Source organism: Anarrhichthys ocellatus, unplaced genomic scaffold, assembly GCF_004355925.1.
Source record: "Anarrhichthys ocellatus isolate YVR2014 unplaced genomic scaffold, GSC_Weel_1.0 scaffold74, whole genome shotgun sequence".
Taxonomy (NCBI): Eukaryota; Metazoa; Chordata; class Actinopteri; order Perciformes; family Anarhichadidae; genus Anarrhichthys; species Anarrhichthys ocellatus.
This window is the reverse complement of record NW_022280104.1, coordinates 348,416-364,775: the sequence shown is the minus strand read 5'-3', so window position 1 is coordinate 364,775 and position 16,360 is coordinate 348,416. Positions and strand designations below refer to the sequence as shown.

Below are 16,360 nucleotides of genomic sequence, written 5' to 3'. Positions count from 1 at the left end.
CACACACACACACACACACACACACACACACACACACACACACACACTGGAGTGGTTGTAGGGAGATGATATTGCGGCTCCAGTTTGTTGTGAATCTCCCCGAAGCTGGTCAACACCAGTCATATGGGCCGCTGTGGACACGGATCCCTCTTGGTCCTTGAGCACAGACTGTACACTCCCTCATAAATATCACGACCTAACACTTTTCCCTTTTACTGTGCAGTACTTATTCGTAGGAAAGAAAAGTAAGTGGGAGCTCCTCTTTGGGGCGTGAGAGTGAGAACACGCCGCTGACGAATCAAAAGGAGGCACTTGCTGCCCTCTGGAGGACATCAGTGCTCATAACCACAACTCAATACACATCGCACAGGAGCAATCAGCAGACAATTCTGGAGGCCATGTTCTGTAAAGATTGCCCTGAGGCTGGTAATAACAAGGTGATGCGTATAAATGACTTAATAATAACAATAATAAAAAAGGACATTTAAACTGTAGCCAAGAAGCCAGAGCCTTCAGGGCTTGTGAAGCTAGTTCACTGACCAGCAAGGAAACCTGAATGTGAAAACATTTACACTAAAGTAATAAGCTTTGATGATACTGGCATTGTCAACCAGCACTGGTGCCACCTTCCTCACCCGATCAACATTTCTCAACAGTTCAATAAACAGAGCATCTCTAATGTGCCGTCTTTTAGTGTTTCTTCACAATCTACCATGATGTTGAATATAACAGGCATGCAGTATATAATTTCTTTAAAAAACATTATTTACCCAGACTTAAACAGAAAAGGTTTTTATATTAATGCCATATGAAAGTACCAGCAGCCATACAATAAATGGACATAACAACAGGAACCCCCCACACACACCATGTGATAAAACCCAATACAACTGACCTGCAATAGGAAGTACTAGCTTGTGTAGTTTGACCAATTTCTGTTGATCCAACCCTGTGTTAGTGTTTGTGGTTTGTGCTGGTTTGTATTATATTGTACAGGGGTTCCTGTTATTCCGTCCACATTATATGATTGGAATGATTCAGAGACGAGTTAAGGTGAGATCACAGTAGAACCAAATCCCACTTTGATTTGACTCATCACACCTGGACGCCGTCAGATGCGTTAGTGGTACTTACGTTAGATTGAGTGTCTGTTATTTGGATAACTTTATCATCACAGTCATCCGTGTCCATAGATGTTGTGTCAGTCTGCAAACGGAAGGCACAGCTAACATGTAGCATTCCACTGTTCAGCAATGCAGTTAGCCAGTTAGCCTCGGCTATCAATCTGAGCAAGTATGAATGGCATGCACCACTCAAGGTTAGCTTGTTAATTATTACACAACCATATATTTCCCATGAGACTGGTGCAAATGAGTCATGCTAAACTTAGTGGACAGTTATGATGACATTAGAGGGGCTGTTAATTCTATCAATACAATGCATCACTGTGTCTGTATGGACCAACGTCAACTTTGATAATAAAACATAATTAAACTGCTAAAAGGGAAATTGTTAAAGAGGGAGAAGAATACTAAAACATTAACAAATTGTCAAAAAAAAAAAAAAGCAGCAACAGAGATCTGGAGTCTTACCTTGGTTTTCCTCCTGCTGAATTGGAAGATACCCAAGAGGCCTTTCTTCTCTGCTCTGTTCAAACTGGTAGTACTGGAGCGCATGGAGTCTATGAAAAAGAGGAGGAGGAAGAGGAGGACATGATAGTGTAAGTGACTCATAAAAAGCAAAAAAGTCAGGTTCAGTCTGAGAAAAAGTCTGTGAGGAATTTAGTAGAAATGAGTGCCTAATGATCACAGCGTGCATGGGTTAATTAGATAAGAGATTGCCAAGACAGTAGGATACCGTGATTCATATGATATCCAATATATGTGCTTTGCTTTATCTGTATGGTCTTTATTAATTGGTTGTTTTAAAACATTTTGGAACGGTCTGCATACTCCACCTGTTTTTATTCACAAAGAACCGAACAGAATAATCCTCTGAGATTCCTCAGCAGAGGGCGCTATAGCTTTATTCTTCTCATGGACCACCTCTGTCTAACCTTTGCAGTCTACAAAGCAAAGAATGTCTCATGATAACACTGTTGACTTGAGGGCAGGGAGGGAACGTAAACTAATTAAAACAATCACAGAGCTCTACTACTGCGTTCTGGAAAAAAAAGCAAACTAAGTCAACAGTAAATCATTTCAAATTGACCGGCATAGATGATGTTTACACAAGTATCAAAATTAAAACATTAAAACTAAAATTGTTTCTTTGAGACGGGTGGCTAGCAAGCAAACATGCAAGTCCAACATCGTAAAAAAGCAGGGTTAATAAGCAAGCGGCAGTACGTTGGGTTAAACAGCTACGTGGTTGGAACCAGCTAAACTTAAGACGTATCGTGACTTTATACCTGAGTAGTTAAGAGCTGGAGCAGAAGCCCGCTTAGGCTGAAGAACTGGAAAACATAACAAGCTTTAAAAACACAGGAAGTCATTTATTGGACAACTGACCTGCATCAAAAACAATCAATCGATCTGTTGTATTTGCAATGTTGTAGCACCACTGAGTGCATTTAAACACATCATGACACAAACTAAATGATAAACCAGGCTCCATATGCTTCATGACAATAGAGAACGGTTGAAAAACAGAATACAACCGTTACGTAATACTATTTGACCATAAACATTGAGTAATGTTCTAAATGTCCTTGCTTGTATCCGTCATGACCATAAACCCCCAAGCTTTTCCTCTGTGATCGCTCTCTGTGACAACAACAGTATCTGGAATTTTGGGTGTGACTGTTACCATGGTACTGACCGACGATATCAGATCTTAGACCATAATTCAACTTACTATCAGATAAAGAACACAACATACTAGTTATTGTATCCCCAGGGACACTGTATTTACCAAGGTTTGTTTAGATGAAAGTATTATCGAGGCTTTGCCATATGGAGGGCTGTCCTCAATCAGTTGGTAGGGAGCGGAGGTGGATAAGAAAACCCTCATTTGTGCACACTTAAGGTCCCTAAACAGAAGCTCACAAGACAGAGAATGAAGAAACATATACGTTCTGTTGTGCAACTGTGTTATTCTCATCATGAATATAAAACTTTGCTACATCTTACATTCAACATTGCCTTTTTATGGTGGCTTAAGACAAAGCTGTCGAATTTGTAGCAGAGCTAAAAACCTATCTTTTGCTTGTAAATGCATTTATACATTTTTACAAAGATATTGTGATTCACTGATAGCATATGCTACAGTAATTGCATTGGGGATGATATGCAGTCACAGTAACATCAAATAACATGACATACAGTAATAGCTGGACAAGCCAAGGCACCCATCAGTATCCATGATGACGTCTTTAATCTGCTTTAAATAGCTATCGGTCATTAACACAAACCCAGAGGGGCTCTATTCATGTTTAATTCATTGAATCGAACAAAACTAAATAACTATGTAAATAATTATATTAATAACCATTTTTTTCACATTTAAAAATTATAAAATGATGTTATATTTGAAGTGGCTATAATGATGTTTTTTTTGCTTTAAGTTATTATAAAGTACATATTGATTGCACAATGTGATAGCTATTGAATAATGACACCTTTAGTGTTCAGATTGGTTCCCTGGAAACCTCGCTTTCACGCTGCAATTCTGTCTGCCACCGGGTTCCATCTCCCGGGGAAATGAGGGCTCGATTTACGGCTTTGCTAACCATTGCTCAACCAAAGCAGCCAAAGGATAGCCCTTTTGTTTTACCCGGTAGCTATCCCCAGTTACCAACGAGTATCAATGTCTTTGAAGTTACTATCCCCAGTAGCGTATGTGGCCCACCGTGGAACAATCCTAGTAACTGTGCGGGAGAAAAGAAATACAGTGTGTCCTACTCCTGTGTGGTTGGTTGTTGCCAAGTTCTGAGGAAAATGGAAAGCGATCCGGTTGTTTTTGCGACAGAAGCACCAACTATGATAACACTTGGAGATGCTAAGGAGGGGAACGTTGAAAAGTTGTCTGTAAAAATGTGGTTACTGTTCTGGGAACTTAATACACATTGAATATTAAGCAATCTAAAAGTGACTGAACCCCCAAAAAGAAAAACGAAATAGACAGAATCAAGTGATCAAGGTTTACCTAGACTCTGATTGTGTACGTAGAGCTCCTTGATCCCCAGCTCTGTTAGAGATTTGTCCAGCGGCAACTCGTGGCGACTGATGCTGTCCTTCAGCAGCAGGACATGTGTAGGCTCGAACTCGCACTTGTCACAGATGACTGGTACCAGAGCCTGTAGGGGTACAAACGGGTTGACCCGTACCACTGCCTTCTGGCTGCCGTGGTAGTTCACCATCAAACGCACCGTTTTCTGATGTAGAGAGGGGAGAATGGTGGGAACAGAAATGGAGAAATGGATGAAATAAAAAGGCTAATTGGGGCTCACTGTTGTGACTATTGGAGGCATTTTCAGATTCTGCAGTCACAGAACGGGGATTTGAACCAGTAGGATAACAAGAGTGTAAAAAGATAAACAAAGTGAAGGTCCTCTGTTGGATACATCTCTACTAAAGAAAAAAGGAAATAGGACGGCCTTGATGGAAGAAATAAGACAAAAATAATCAAAGCTCAAAGAGCAGACAGTACAGGTAAACTGAATGAGTTGCTGTCTGAAGGTTTTATAGAGTAAGAACAAAACGCGTGAAATGTAAAACATGTGCAAAGGAGAGATGGAGAAAGTAAAGACACTTCAACAATGAGTAACTTAAGCTTAGACTTTGGTTGCTGACAGAAAAAAAGGAGCATTTAATAGACCAAAGATGATGATATCTGTGTGCATTCATGCACGTGATCTTTGATGTGTGTGTGTGTAAACCTACACATTACATAGTATTCTATTATGGAGACAGAAGGGCCATTCTGTGCGACGGTCTTTATCACTAAGTGGTTCACATCAGCCTCTATAAAAACATACTCCAGTCCAAGTGCCTGAAATATTCTTCTTGCACAGGCTTCTGCCAAAAGGTAATGAACGTCTCCAGTAAGACATCAGTGTCACGGTCAAAAGTGTCAAAAAAGATGACAGAATAGTAGACATTAGAGGGGTACAGGGGTCCTTCGGTTATCTTAAAGTAGGGTGAGGGGCTTGGTGTTGCTGGATGAAAGTGGTGGACATTTTTCAAAAATCAACAGTTTTTTTTTTACTTTTGGGGAGTGTGTGTAGTGCCCAAATCTTCTGTTTATCTCACTGGTAGTTCTCCAGGTGTTGTTCTTCAGACAAATGAACTAACAGAGGCAGGCAATCCCAGTAACACAGTACAGTAACACTTCATCACAGTCAAACAGACGCTTTCACTCTCAGGTGAGGTGTTTACTCCAAAAGTTAGTCTATGTGTTTTTAGGGTCCTATGGCAATGCATCAACCTTGTGTTGCATGTCATTGAAATGTCTTTTCCTACATTTTGACCACCCCATTTATATTAATGAGGGTAGATTTTACATTAGAATCACCTCTAAATGTCGTATTAGACTGCATTGATTGGTGTAGACAGATAAAACTGGAATAGCGTCAGTGTCTGGCCTGAGGCCAGGCGGGGTCAAAGAGAGAGAGAGCAACCAGCGAGCCCTGAGAAGAGCAGAGAAATAATGCATGGTAACTAAAGGTAAGGCACTCATCAAATATTCAAACTGTAGGAGGAGAGCAGAGAAAAAGGGGCAGACAAAGAGACTAACGCTCAGTCGAAATAAGTTCAGGTAGGCAAGTGAGTTGTAAAAAAAAAACTGATGGCAACAAGACCGGTGATAAAGACGAAAAATGGCACACGTAAGACTGAAACACCATAAGAACTGACTCCAATGTCATGCTCGGCCAGTTAATCCCAATTGGCGTCCTACCTTAGCATGGGCCCTTACAGGTTTCACTGGCCTTGCTTTCTGCCAGCCGTCAGAGGCAAAAGGTAGAGAGAGGAGGGACGGACATTACAGAGGCCGACAGGGTAAGGAGCTATGCACACTGCACTATCACATGAAGGGCTTTTCCACTGCTATTCTAGACAAAAACATAGATAGCTTTGGGGTATTCTTTTGATTTCTAGTTATTATGCACACTCTTATTATTTGATTTGCTTTAATTTGTTAACATATTAGATGTCACTGTCTCAAAGTCCAGAGGAATCCATGCCAAGCCGAACCAAACCTAATTTCAGCAGCGTTCATAACTGCTGTGACATGTATAACACCCTAAAAGAACAAACATATAACACCGTCAGGCGCCGCTGTAACTCACCTCTGGCACTTTGGGCGCCGGTCTGCGCACCACTCTCTCCTCCCAGACTTTCTCCTTGATGAGGACGCAGGCCACGTCGAGGGAGCCCAGCAGAGCGTTGGGCTTGAACCCCAAAGAGTGGCCCTCGGGCGACAGCAGCTCCAGGGTGTGCAGCGCCGGATTCAGATGGTGGCGGCTACACAACTCGACCAGCAGGTCCATCAGCGCCTTACTGAGAGAGGGAGGGAGGGATGGAGACAGAAAGTGAAAGAGAGAGGGGGGGAGGGGGTTTGTAAGAAAGAACCACAGGAGGAGACGGGGAGCGAGGGAGGATAAGAGGGAGGCAGGAGAGAAGATTGGGTTACGAAGCCTAACTTAGTTTTAGCTCTACTGAAGGGAAGAGTTACTCACATCTGATGCACTCAGGAGGAAGAATGGCTAGTTGATAGACAAAATACGAAGCAGTTTAAACAGCCATAGTGTAGATTGGATGGCCATAGCACTGATTTCGGCCTGAACAAATTAACAATTCCTCCTGTGTTAATATTTATTGGTCATGTATCAAACCATTGTGAAACCCCATCAAATCCCATCAAATCCAATCCATATCATTTAGAAGAGGTATGGTAACACCTACATTACTTGACAAAACTGTTGTGTGAATTGAGACTAAAAGCTGAACACGAGCCTAAAACCATATTTTGAAGAACTGTTCTTTGAAATATACAAGAATAATGTAATATTACGGTTTTCTTCGTCTATCTTTAGCAGGGGAATTAAAAACAAACAAAACAACAACAGCAGCTGTTGTAGATTTTATCCGTACGGTTTATCTCGACAGAAACTCTGAAAAGAGCCTCCAACAATAAAAAGGCAGCGACAAAACATGGTGGCATAGAGAAATAATGACAGAGTACTTGTTGACATGAGTACTTATGTCCATTAAGCCACGAGAGAAGCTCTGTAGTCCGCTGCGCTGCTTTGTGTGTCTGGTGCAGCTGATGAGGAGGCCTGCAGTACTACCTGTCAATCCTCAGATAAAGAAACCAAGAGACAGTCTCCAATGTTTTGGGAACAGCCAGATCAGATGACAGAACTGAGAGAGCTACCGCCACAAAGGACACCATTGACAATCACTAAAACCACAATCAACAGACCCAGTGCGCTGTGTTACTATGTGCTCCTTAAGATGAGTTAGCAGATTCACAACACAATCACTTTCCAAAGGTAACGGTCAAATGTGGTATTAAATATGTTACAGTTTAACCTGGTAACCCCAATGGCTATGTAGCCAAGCGTGGGTCATTCTTACTGAACTTGAGATTTAAAGTAGTTTGCATCATGTGATTTTCTAATCATGACAAGTTGGGGTAAGGTTCAAAAGTTGTGAGTATAAATGGTATCCTGATTTAAATTTAAAAATAATAAATACATAATAATAATTATTTGTATCTTGAAGTTGTTATTGCAGATTGAATTTTTGGAAAAGCCAACTGTATACTATAAAGATACAACATTGGTGTAATACTATAATCAGATCTGCACATTAAAGTGTTAGCATCAATCCTTCAACAGAGCTCAACAAATGTGCAAGTTTGAAATATAAACCATTCTGAACTTTAATCAAACATAAACACTATTTACTGTCTTTACATAATGTTTTTTAAGGAGATATTGTTGTCTTATTTTGCCTTGTTTGATTGCCAAGCTCGTACAATAAAGTAATTACAGTAATGGTTGGGGGCTGTGCTACTTAGTATCAGATATTTATGACACATCTTATGAGGATCTTATGAGGGAGAGGGAGAGCTGTAAACACACCCCCTTTGTAGCCAACATGTAATATCATACATTCCTTTCCCCAAAATGATCTAGAGTAAGGCTGCGATACTAACCAACACCTTTTGAAACAGTTTCAACAGGCAGTTGGCAAAGTTCCACATGTTGAAGTAAAGATTAATATTATAAAACGATACTAATTACTTACTTTTACTTCTAGTCAGAGGTAGCACATTGACGTCTAGTAGCCTAAAGTTTGCACATGTTTATCAAAAGAGCAGCATGTTGTTCTGTACTGGGGAGGCATCCCTGATTTTCTGCCCCAAATGAGAGAACCTCATTAGGGACAGAGGGCACCAGCAGGACAGCCTTCATTGGGAGACTCTCTGGGACAAAGCTTGTGCTGGGAACGGGACCCCTTGACGAGGCCCCACTGGCACAGCAACGAGTCTCATGCTGTTTGTCTGGTGAGCGTACAGTAAAACCAATTGTTCAGCTAAGCAATAGCTAAGATCCTTGTATCTATAGATTTACTATAGATACACCGAGATTCAATTTGTGCCCGTGTGCCCCTCCCTGCCCCTCTCACCTGCCATCCTCAGTTATTGCCGTCTGGTTCCCCTGTGGTAGGGTTAGTTGTAAATCCACCGTGGGCCTCAGCAGGTTCTCCTTGGCGTCCACGCCTGACGTGCCTCCCCCGTCAGGTACAGCGTTTCTAAAGATGTGGCGCGGGGCGGGTAGAGGGACCTGTGGCGGAGGTGGGGCGCGTGCCTTCATTCTCTTCCTGGGACACGACAACGGCAAAGATACACAGAAGATACAATATTATGAACTCTTGGGTGTTTGTTGTAGTTTCCTAGATCGTACTACGTTTTCCATGTGGGACTTTAGTGGAGTATGTTTAAAAAAAATAAATAAAAAAGGGGGTATTTATTTCACATGTTGTACATCAATCTGTTATCGGATTCATAGAGGACACAATATGTTTCGATTAAGTCAAGAAAGCAATGAATCATTCCTTTGTTCATCCGATGCAATGTTTCCACACTTTGAGTCACGTGTTTTCATTCTTATTAACAAATGGAATGATGTCGATTGTTTGAGTTTGTCTTGAGTCCAGTCTTAGTGACACAGCACAACAGCAACCCACTGCCGCGCTACTCAGGGAGCAGCCTGAATACCAATGACTTTGTTTCCGTTTGTGACTCAACCTTTCTCTTCACTTCCATTACGAAACGGTCTTCAGATGTGACAGACGCAGCTGATCAGACGGAAATCGAGCACTTCATTCCTCTAACAGTGACAACCCGCTTTCCTACAGCACACATCTCAGCACGCACTCCCTCTCGGCCTTCGCAGCACAAATATTAGCCCTAGATAACGAAAAGAAAAAACATCCCACTCACGTCACAAACAGTCCTCGTGTTGATGAAGTGTTCCACGCGGGTTCTATGCTACGTCAGGCTGTTTATAAATCCAGCTCCAAGGACGAGGCGCACTCTCCGAGAGAACGCGTTAACGTTAAATCCAGTGGCGTATTATCCAGGGTCCTTCATGGTGCTCCTGCCCAGTGTAAAAGGCAAAGGAGAGCACAGTGAAGGAAGAATGCATGTGAATATAGCACAGTGAGCGGACTCTAACCTGGCCAGAGTTAACCATTAACAGCTGAGTCGGATATCAACTCTCACCCACACGACCCGTGGTGTCATTGACTCATTATGCAATGTAGAAAGTGTTCAGGGGAGTGACAGACCTCACTTCGCGGGTTGACGGCATTGATCGTAGTGTAAACACAGTGCAGATCATTTCTAATCACCAACTGCAAGGTGCATTTAGAAACGAGCAGAGAACGAAATGAACAGCTTAGAGACCTGTCAATGTGTGAAATGTTAGTATTTTTCCGGTCGGTCTTTGAAGGTAAACAGAAGTGGGCTCTGTGAAGCTGTGGGACTGGGCTCCGGCCAAGCTTAACACAGTCAGCTAGTATCCTTCTCTCCCTTTGGCCTGTCTCACCATAGCATTTCTCTCTCTCTCTCGCTCTCTCCCTCTCTCTTTCCCTCTCTCTAACTCGCACAAAGACTCCTTTAGGAAAAGCCTCATCTCCCACAGAGTAAGGATGAGCGAGCGTAAAGAAAGAGTGAGGGAGTAAAGGAGAAGCAGGGAGCGAAGGCAGGAAACCCTGCTCCGCACGGGGGGGGCAGTAAGTGCTGAGCTGCTACAGGGACTGAGTTACAAATGAGCTCACTCTCTCACACACACACTCTCACAGACACACACACACACACACACACACACACACACACACACACACACACACGGTTACTAATGGACCTTTCAGAACCACTCCGTTCTTTTCGCTCGACTAAACAGCATTAACACGGATATATTTCTGTCACCATCCTCTTTTCTGAACGTTTCAAAAGTAAGGATCTAAAACAAATAGATGCTGAATTCATCTCAAACTGCCAAAGGTGCAGCAGACTTGTGTGGTCTAAAATCATCCAGGACAACATGTGAGCAGCTATAAAACAAAGTGAACAGAGAACACCTGTATGGAGTTTGGAGGAAGGTTACTTGGATTTTTTTACCTGCCACAGCCAACATTTACCTTGTATGTGGATGGCGGCCATTACTGTACATAATACAATAGTGTTGATGGTGGAGATATAATCTACGATGCCATTCTTAACAGCATAAACTACAGCTCAATCCTCCAAAACCCCATGTGTTTCTTAAGAGTTACGTAAACACACTCTATAAGTGAGGAGAGTTTGAAGCCGTCCTAACCCAAACACACATTTTTGACTAAATGAAATACAGCTTAGAATTAATAAAATCAGACGAGGCAATATTTGATCAAACACTGAGTAAACAAGATCAACAATCTGACCGCGTATTTGGTGAACTTTTGCTTCTTGTCAACATGGCATAATCACTTACAGCCTTACCTTTGTAGGTAGACGTGGGCCTATATGCAGCAGACCAGTCGTCCTATTTTGCTGTCTGTCTGATAGGCTCTTTAACAGATTAGTCTGCATGTCTGTGTGTGTGTGTCTGTGTGTGTCTGTGTGTGCGTGTACGTAAGGCTGCCTACTTCCTGACCCAAATACAACCTCGCTCACTCCTGATCAAGTCACTATAAATCAAGCCTGGATGTGAGAGTAGGACCATGTTTGTGCAAAGACACTGATCAAGGTGAATATAGGACAAAATGAAGACTACAAACATTTGAAACTGTCCCACACCGATGGAAAGAAAAAGGTGTGGGATGATTGCAGGGTGTATGCAGAAAAAATGAAATGCCCCTCAAATTACAGGCTTGGCCAAACAGCGCTGCAAACACAGCGCCACAGCGAGCACAATGCAAATCCATGAACGTCACAGTCAGATTACTGTTGTTAGTCGACAAGTTCAATTACATAACACTGCTCAGACACACCGGAGACCTTAAGGATTTTTGGGGGGGGGGGGGGGGGAGTAACCGTCAGTGACTCTATTTATTGAAGCCATAGAAACAGTTCCCACTCCTGAAGGTCTTGTAAAAGTAATGGAATATATTAGTTTATGCTCTGAAATGTGCTCTGTCAGCATCATTCCCACCAAAACAAATTCCATTTACAAGTGGGCGGCTTCTTTGTTGAAATTTCTTTTCTGCTAAGTCCGCTGCTCTCTTGAGCCTTACAACTAATGATATAGATAACATTTAATTAGTATGTGTTTTATGATATTTCATTAAGCAAAACCAACATGTAAAATGGTCAGCCAGTCTGTTACTGATACCTACAATGCAATGGTTCAGAATGCTACACACAAGAGCGCATGAGAAAAACAGAGACAGACAGACAGACTGGACTACTGTAAACAACAACGTCTGTTGTGGAAGTGAGTAAATCAAACTATGAATGAAGGCAGCAGACAGAGCCACACTCATGCAGTCAGAGAAGCAGTAACGGAGACAGACAGACAGACGTGTCCCCAGTCAGAGACATGGACGTCCAGTCAGACAAGAGTCTCTTTAGTGTCAGACAATACGATCACTACAACAATGAGCCACCGTCCTCTAATGAAGACAACCAAAAACACAGCTGACCTACATCCCCTATGAGACACTTTGTTTTGCATTCTGAGAATATAAACAATGGATGAAACCAAAGCTGTGTGGCATATAATAAAGGATTGATGTAAAAGAATGCGTACAATGTTTGAGTAACATTGACAGTAAGAGAATATTTCTACTGTACTGACCAGTTAACCGGCTGGCTGTCATGCAGCTCTACAAATCAACCTTTAAAGACAGAGGAGGAACAGGCAGCAGGAGCTTGGTTGGTAGAGGAGGTTGGCTATCAATAGCAAGGTTGATGGTTTGATCCCTGACCTCTGACCCTGAGCAAGACATGGAACCTAAAAGTTCAATAATAGAAATATCAAAGTATATCAATCTGCAACTCAGAGAGTAAACTGTATTCAAAGCAATACTGCAAAATCAACTTGATTTGAAAATAATAAAGCTCCATTCTGTAATATTGCTGACTGATGACAAAAAATGTCCTCAGTTCATGATCATACCTTCAAAAACATGAAATATTATTTGGGAGACACATCAGTAGAAACATCAACAAAGTAAGCGTGTTTTATCCCCGAGTGCCACTTCAAGACCACGCCCAACACTTGAGTGTTTAACCTCCCATGATCCATTGGACACTGTGAATGCTACACATCCTGGACCCAGAGTCACTCCCCTGACACTCACAGCATACCCCTCTGGTATCACGGTGCACCCATGGCAACGTATATTTATACTACTTGAGTGCAAACCTCAGTTTAGTAGCAGCTGTCGATTTTGGGGGGAATGCACACAGTGATCCAGAGAAAAGAGGAGCAGAAATGACACACGAACCAAACGGGGTACAGAAAGAGTGTGAAAGCTTTGAGTATTGTGTGCTGTGTTGTGAGTATTGTGTGCTGTGTTGTGAGTATTGTGTGCTGTGTTGTGAGTGTTGTGTGCTGTTGTGAGTATTGGAGACATATAAGCCCAGTAAAGTGTTTGTTTACAGTTGCTAGGCACTCAACTTCCTTATTCAGCATATGCCTTGTTGCTCGTATTACCAGCCATGTGGTTAAAAAAAACACACCCCACTGTAAAGCAGAGCACAGAGGCTCAATGAGACCGATAGTGTGGCCCTCTGTATTCTCACTGCAGAGGTGGTCCACCACAACCACCAATAGTTTTAACATAACTCAACACATAATTCTCTGAAATCAATAAAAGATTTTTTAAAAAGCGGCAAACTCTGGTACTGAGAAATGAAGCCAATGTGAGAGTGCCCAAAAACTGTAGTTCCTCAAATGGCCACTTGAGGCTGACTCCATAAGCGAGTCAATCTCCATAGACCCCCATGTTAAAACGCCCAACTTTAAAGAAGAGATAAACAGGTTTACAGCCGGGTACAGAAAACTATTTTATGTCTCTATAGCCAATAACCCTGTTCAAAACAACTGTGCGGGAGGTGACTTTTTATACAACTCATCCATTTAAATTATATTCAGCTTTAAAGTTATGCATAATTAAGGGCGTGGCCGCTTTGGGTGACAGGTGGGTGCCTTTCTAAACGCCTATTTTTGTATACTCCTGTGTGAATTAAATACTTACTCTCATTCAAGGACTTTAGTGCAAAATGAGCAAAACTGTTTCAAGTGAAATTATAAAAGAAAACATATATATATTTCCATATGGCACATTTGTTAAATCGCTTTGAACTGAGGGGTAATAGAAAGTGTGATGTAAAAACAAAACAGCAATCTTCAAATACGCTCCCTCAAAAATATTTCAAGTGCTCGTTGTTGTCAATTTAGACGACGTAATTGTGTATCACAATATCTCAATATATGATTTCATCACGATATGACTCCATTGAAAGACAATAAGTTGTCATATTGACTTATCGGCCAGCGCTACTGCCATGTTTACAGTAAGGTCCCAGCATTTAAATAAGAATAAAGCAGGTTGCGTGTTACCTGGTTCACCTGATTACAAAGTGATGACTTCTCTACGACTATTTAAACAACCAGGTTAGAGCTCAGGACAATGTGTTCTACAGGAGTGCGGAGTCAGTAACAGTAACATAATAACCCAAGGGAGATAAAAGAAGACAACACCACACCTCAGCTGCTTAATGAATTGTTACTCATTGGGATCAATTAGGTTGCCTCCACTCCTTCCAGTTCTTTGAAGGCTTTTACGTTGATGCATTGCAATGACCTCAGATTAAGTCAGCCACCGGTGATCCACTAGTATCTGTTTCACACCTGAAGGAGAGAAATCCACTTACTGCAAACAGCACTCCAAACATCCTCTCCTGACACACATGTAGTCGTGTTGTCCTCTTGTCACCAGTGACACAGAGAGGCACGCTGTGGCAGTTTAATGCCAGACATATTCCAAGACAACAATAATCCTCCAAAAATAGAAGCAGGAAGCCTGGCATGCCTCTCTGTCTGAACAGCTGGAAAAAGAAAATATCATGTCTATCTATTTCCTTTGGAGAGCTTACTTCACTAACTATTATTCACACACAAAAGGTATTCCCCTTCTATCCTTAGCATTCAAGACATTTCGCCTATTGCATCTTCTCCAGCTATCCTTCAATGACTGTGGCAATATCCCGGTGGTTTCCTGACCGATACATCACATATGGAGGGATAAATAAATAAATGATCAAGTCACATAAGCATTTACAGTGTACGTATTGTTATTTCATAGGTACAACAAGAAATGGGATGTACACTGCGCACCGGCTCAAGCAGACATAAAGCTTGTGGATGGCCCACAGCTGAGGAGCAGCAGAGGGGAAAGGGAAGGAGCGATAATGAACGTTGATGTGAGGGAGGAAAGAAAGGATCTCAGGTGGCACAAAAAGCCCCCACATGGCTGGAGAGCGACAAGAAAACGGGGAATAGATGAGGAAAGATGGGTGGAGTCCAGCATCAGAGAAGAAAGGAAGGAGAGGTGGAATGTAGAGGCGGAACAGCAGGAAATAATAATTAGTCTGTTCACTATTCCCTAAGCTGCATGTTCAATTAGAGAGAGAGAGAGCTGCTGCTGCTGGAAGAACAAGAAGAAAAACACGTGTGCTACAGATACACAGCTTAAAAGCACCCCGGGATCCTTTGATTCGAAGAAAATACCAATCAGTTTAAAGGTTATACAGGAAAATACTGACATGGCGGCAGTGTTTGTACTAAATATGAAATATAAAATCAAGATAGCAGCAGCGTTAAAAGGTTCAAACGCGAGTAAAAGCATCACAACTTGTGCAGTAGAACGTTTTCACTCCTCCGCCTCAGCCTTATCAGGCGATACCGCGGGTGTGGCACGTCAGCTGGCGTTAGAAGAGTCTGTCCAGTCCGAGCGCGCTCACACACACACACACACACACACACACACACACACACACACACACACACACTACGTACAGACCGTCTGTCTTCCTCTCGGACAAACCCACATACCACAATGACTAACATATGACTGCAGGCTTCCTGAAATAAATCCCAGCAGCCCATAACAGCTGCATGACAGTAGGGACAGACACACTGTACGACAGACACAGATACATGAGAGTATGATGCACACAGGCATACTTTGTTGTTAAGGGTGTCTGCCAAAGTTTTCTTCCACCAAGGACGGAGGTTGGCAGATAGCAGAAGTAAAAAAAAAAAGGTGAGACACTGGTGAGGAGAACAACAATCTATAAATACCGCCAGTCTAGATGTCTCAAATGTGTCTGATGTATCACGGCATGGCTTTGGAGTGAATGCATTCAGAGAGCACAGAGCAGGGATCCATTATTTAATCCTACTGTGCCAGTCCTTATAATAAACTCCCACTTAGAGCATGAACCACACTCGACTTTGCTGTAATTGTTAATTACACACACAGAGGGTCTGTTCTTATGAATAAGGGTGGCACTCTCCGCAGTGAATTAAAAAGAAGTGGACTACTTTATCGCATGTGTTCAGAGGAATAAATCACAAAGTTCATCATAAGCTCTACCAGTCGGTCTATATTTCTACCACACACACTGACTCCCTATTGAACCCAAAAATTAAACAAAGGTTATACGGTGTCCTTTTTTGATCTAATAAGTCCAGCGTGTACTTCGGTCAAGCTTGTAGCAGCATTGCATCCACACCCTGTCTATTTATAACAGGGATGACAGACATAGCAGATATTACCAGATACATATTCAACACGTAGCCTCAAATACTCTCTCTCTCTCTCTCTCTCTCTCTCTCTCTCTCTCTCTCTCTCTC

General features: G+C 42.2%; 1 protein-coding gene across 7 annotated transcripts in view; it reads right to left on the bottom strand.

The window, feature by feature from the left end:
• cobl (cordon-bleu WH2 repeat protein) overlaps nucleotides 1-16,360 on the bottom strand; it is a 46,281-nt gene that overhangs the window by 26,863 nt on the left and 3,058 nt on the right. For 4 of the 7 annotated variants that reach the window (XM_031873716.1, XM_031873715.1, XM_031873721.1 and 1 more), the window contains exons 3-8: nucleotides 8,637-8,831; nucleotides 6,290-6,500; nucleotides 4,147-4,375; nucleotides 2,411-2,455; nucleotides 1,593-1,681; nucleotides 1,135-1,206 (exon numbers count right to left, since the gene is read on the bottom strand). In XM_031873716.1, coding sequence (XP_031729576.1) covers nucleotides 1,135-1,206; nucleotides 1,593-1,681; nucleotides 2,411-2,455; nucleotides 4,147-4,375; nucleotides 6,290-6,500; nucleotides 8,637-8,831 — 841 coding nt within the window. Of the gene's footprint in view, nucleotides 1-1,134; nucleotides 1,207-1,592; nucleotides 1,682-2,410; nucleotides 2,456-4,146; nucleotides 4,376-6,289; nucleotides 6,501-8,636; nucleotides 8,832-9,453; nucleotides 11,500-16,360 lie in introns of those variants that run through there. The other 3 variants (XM_031873717.1, XM_031873720.1, XM_031873719.1) reach the window with 3 other exon arrangements.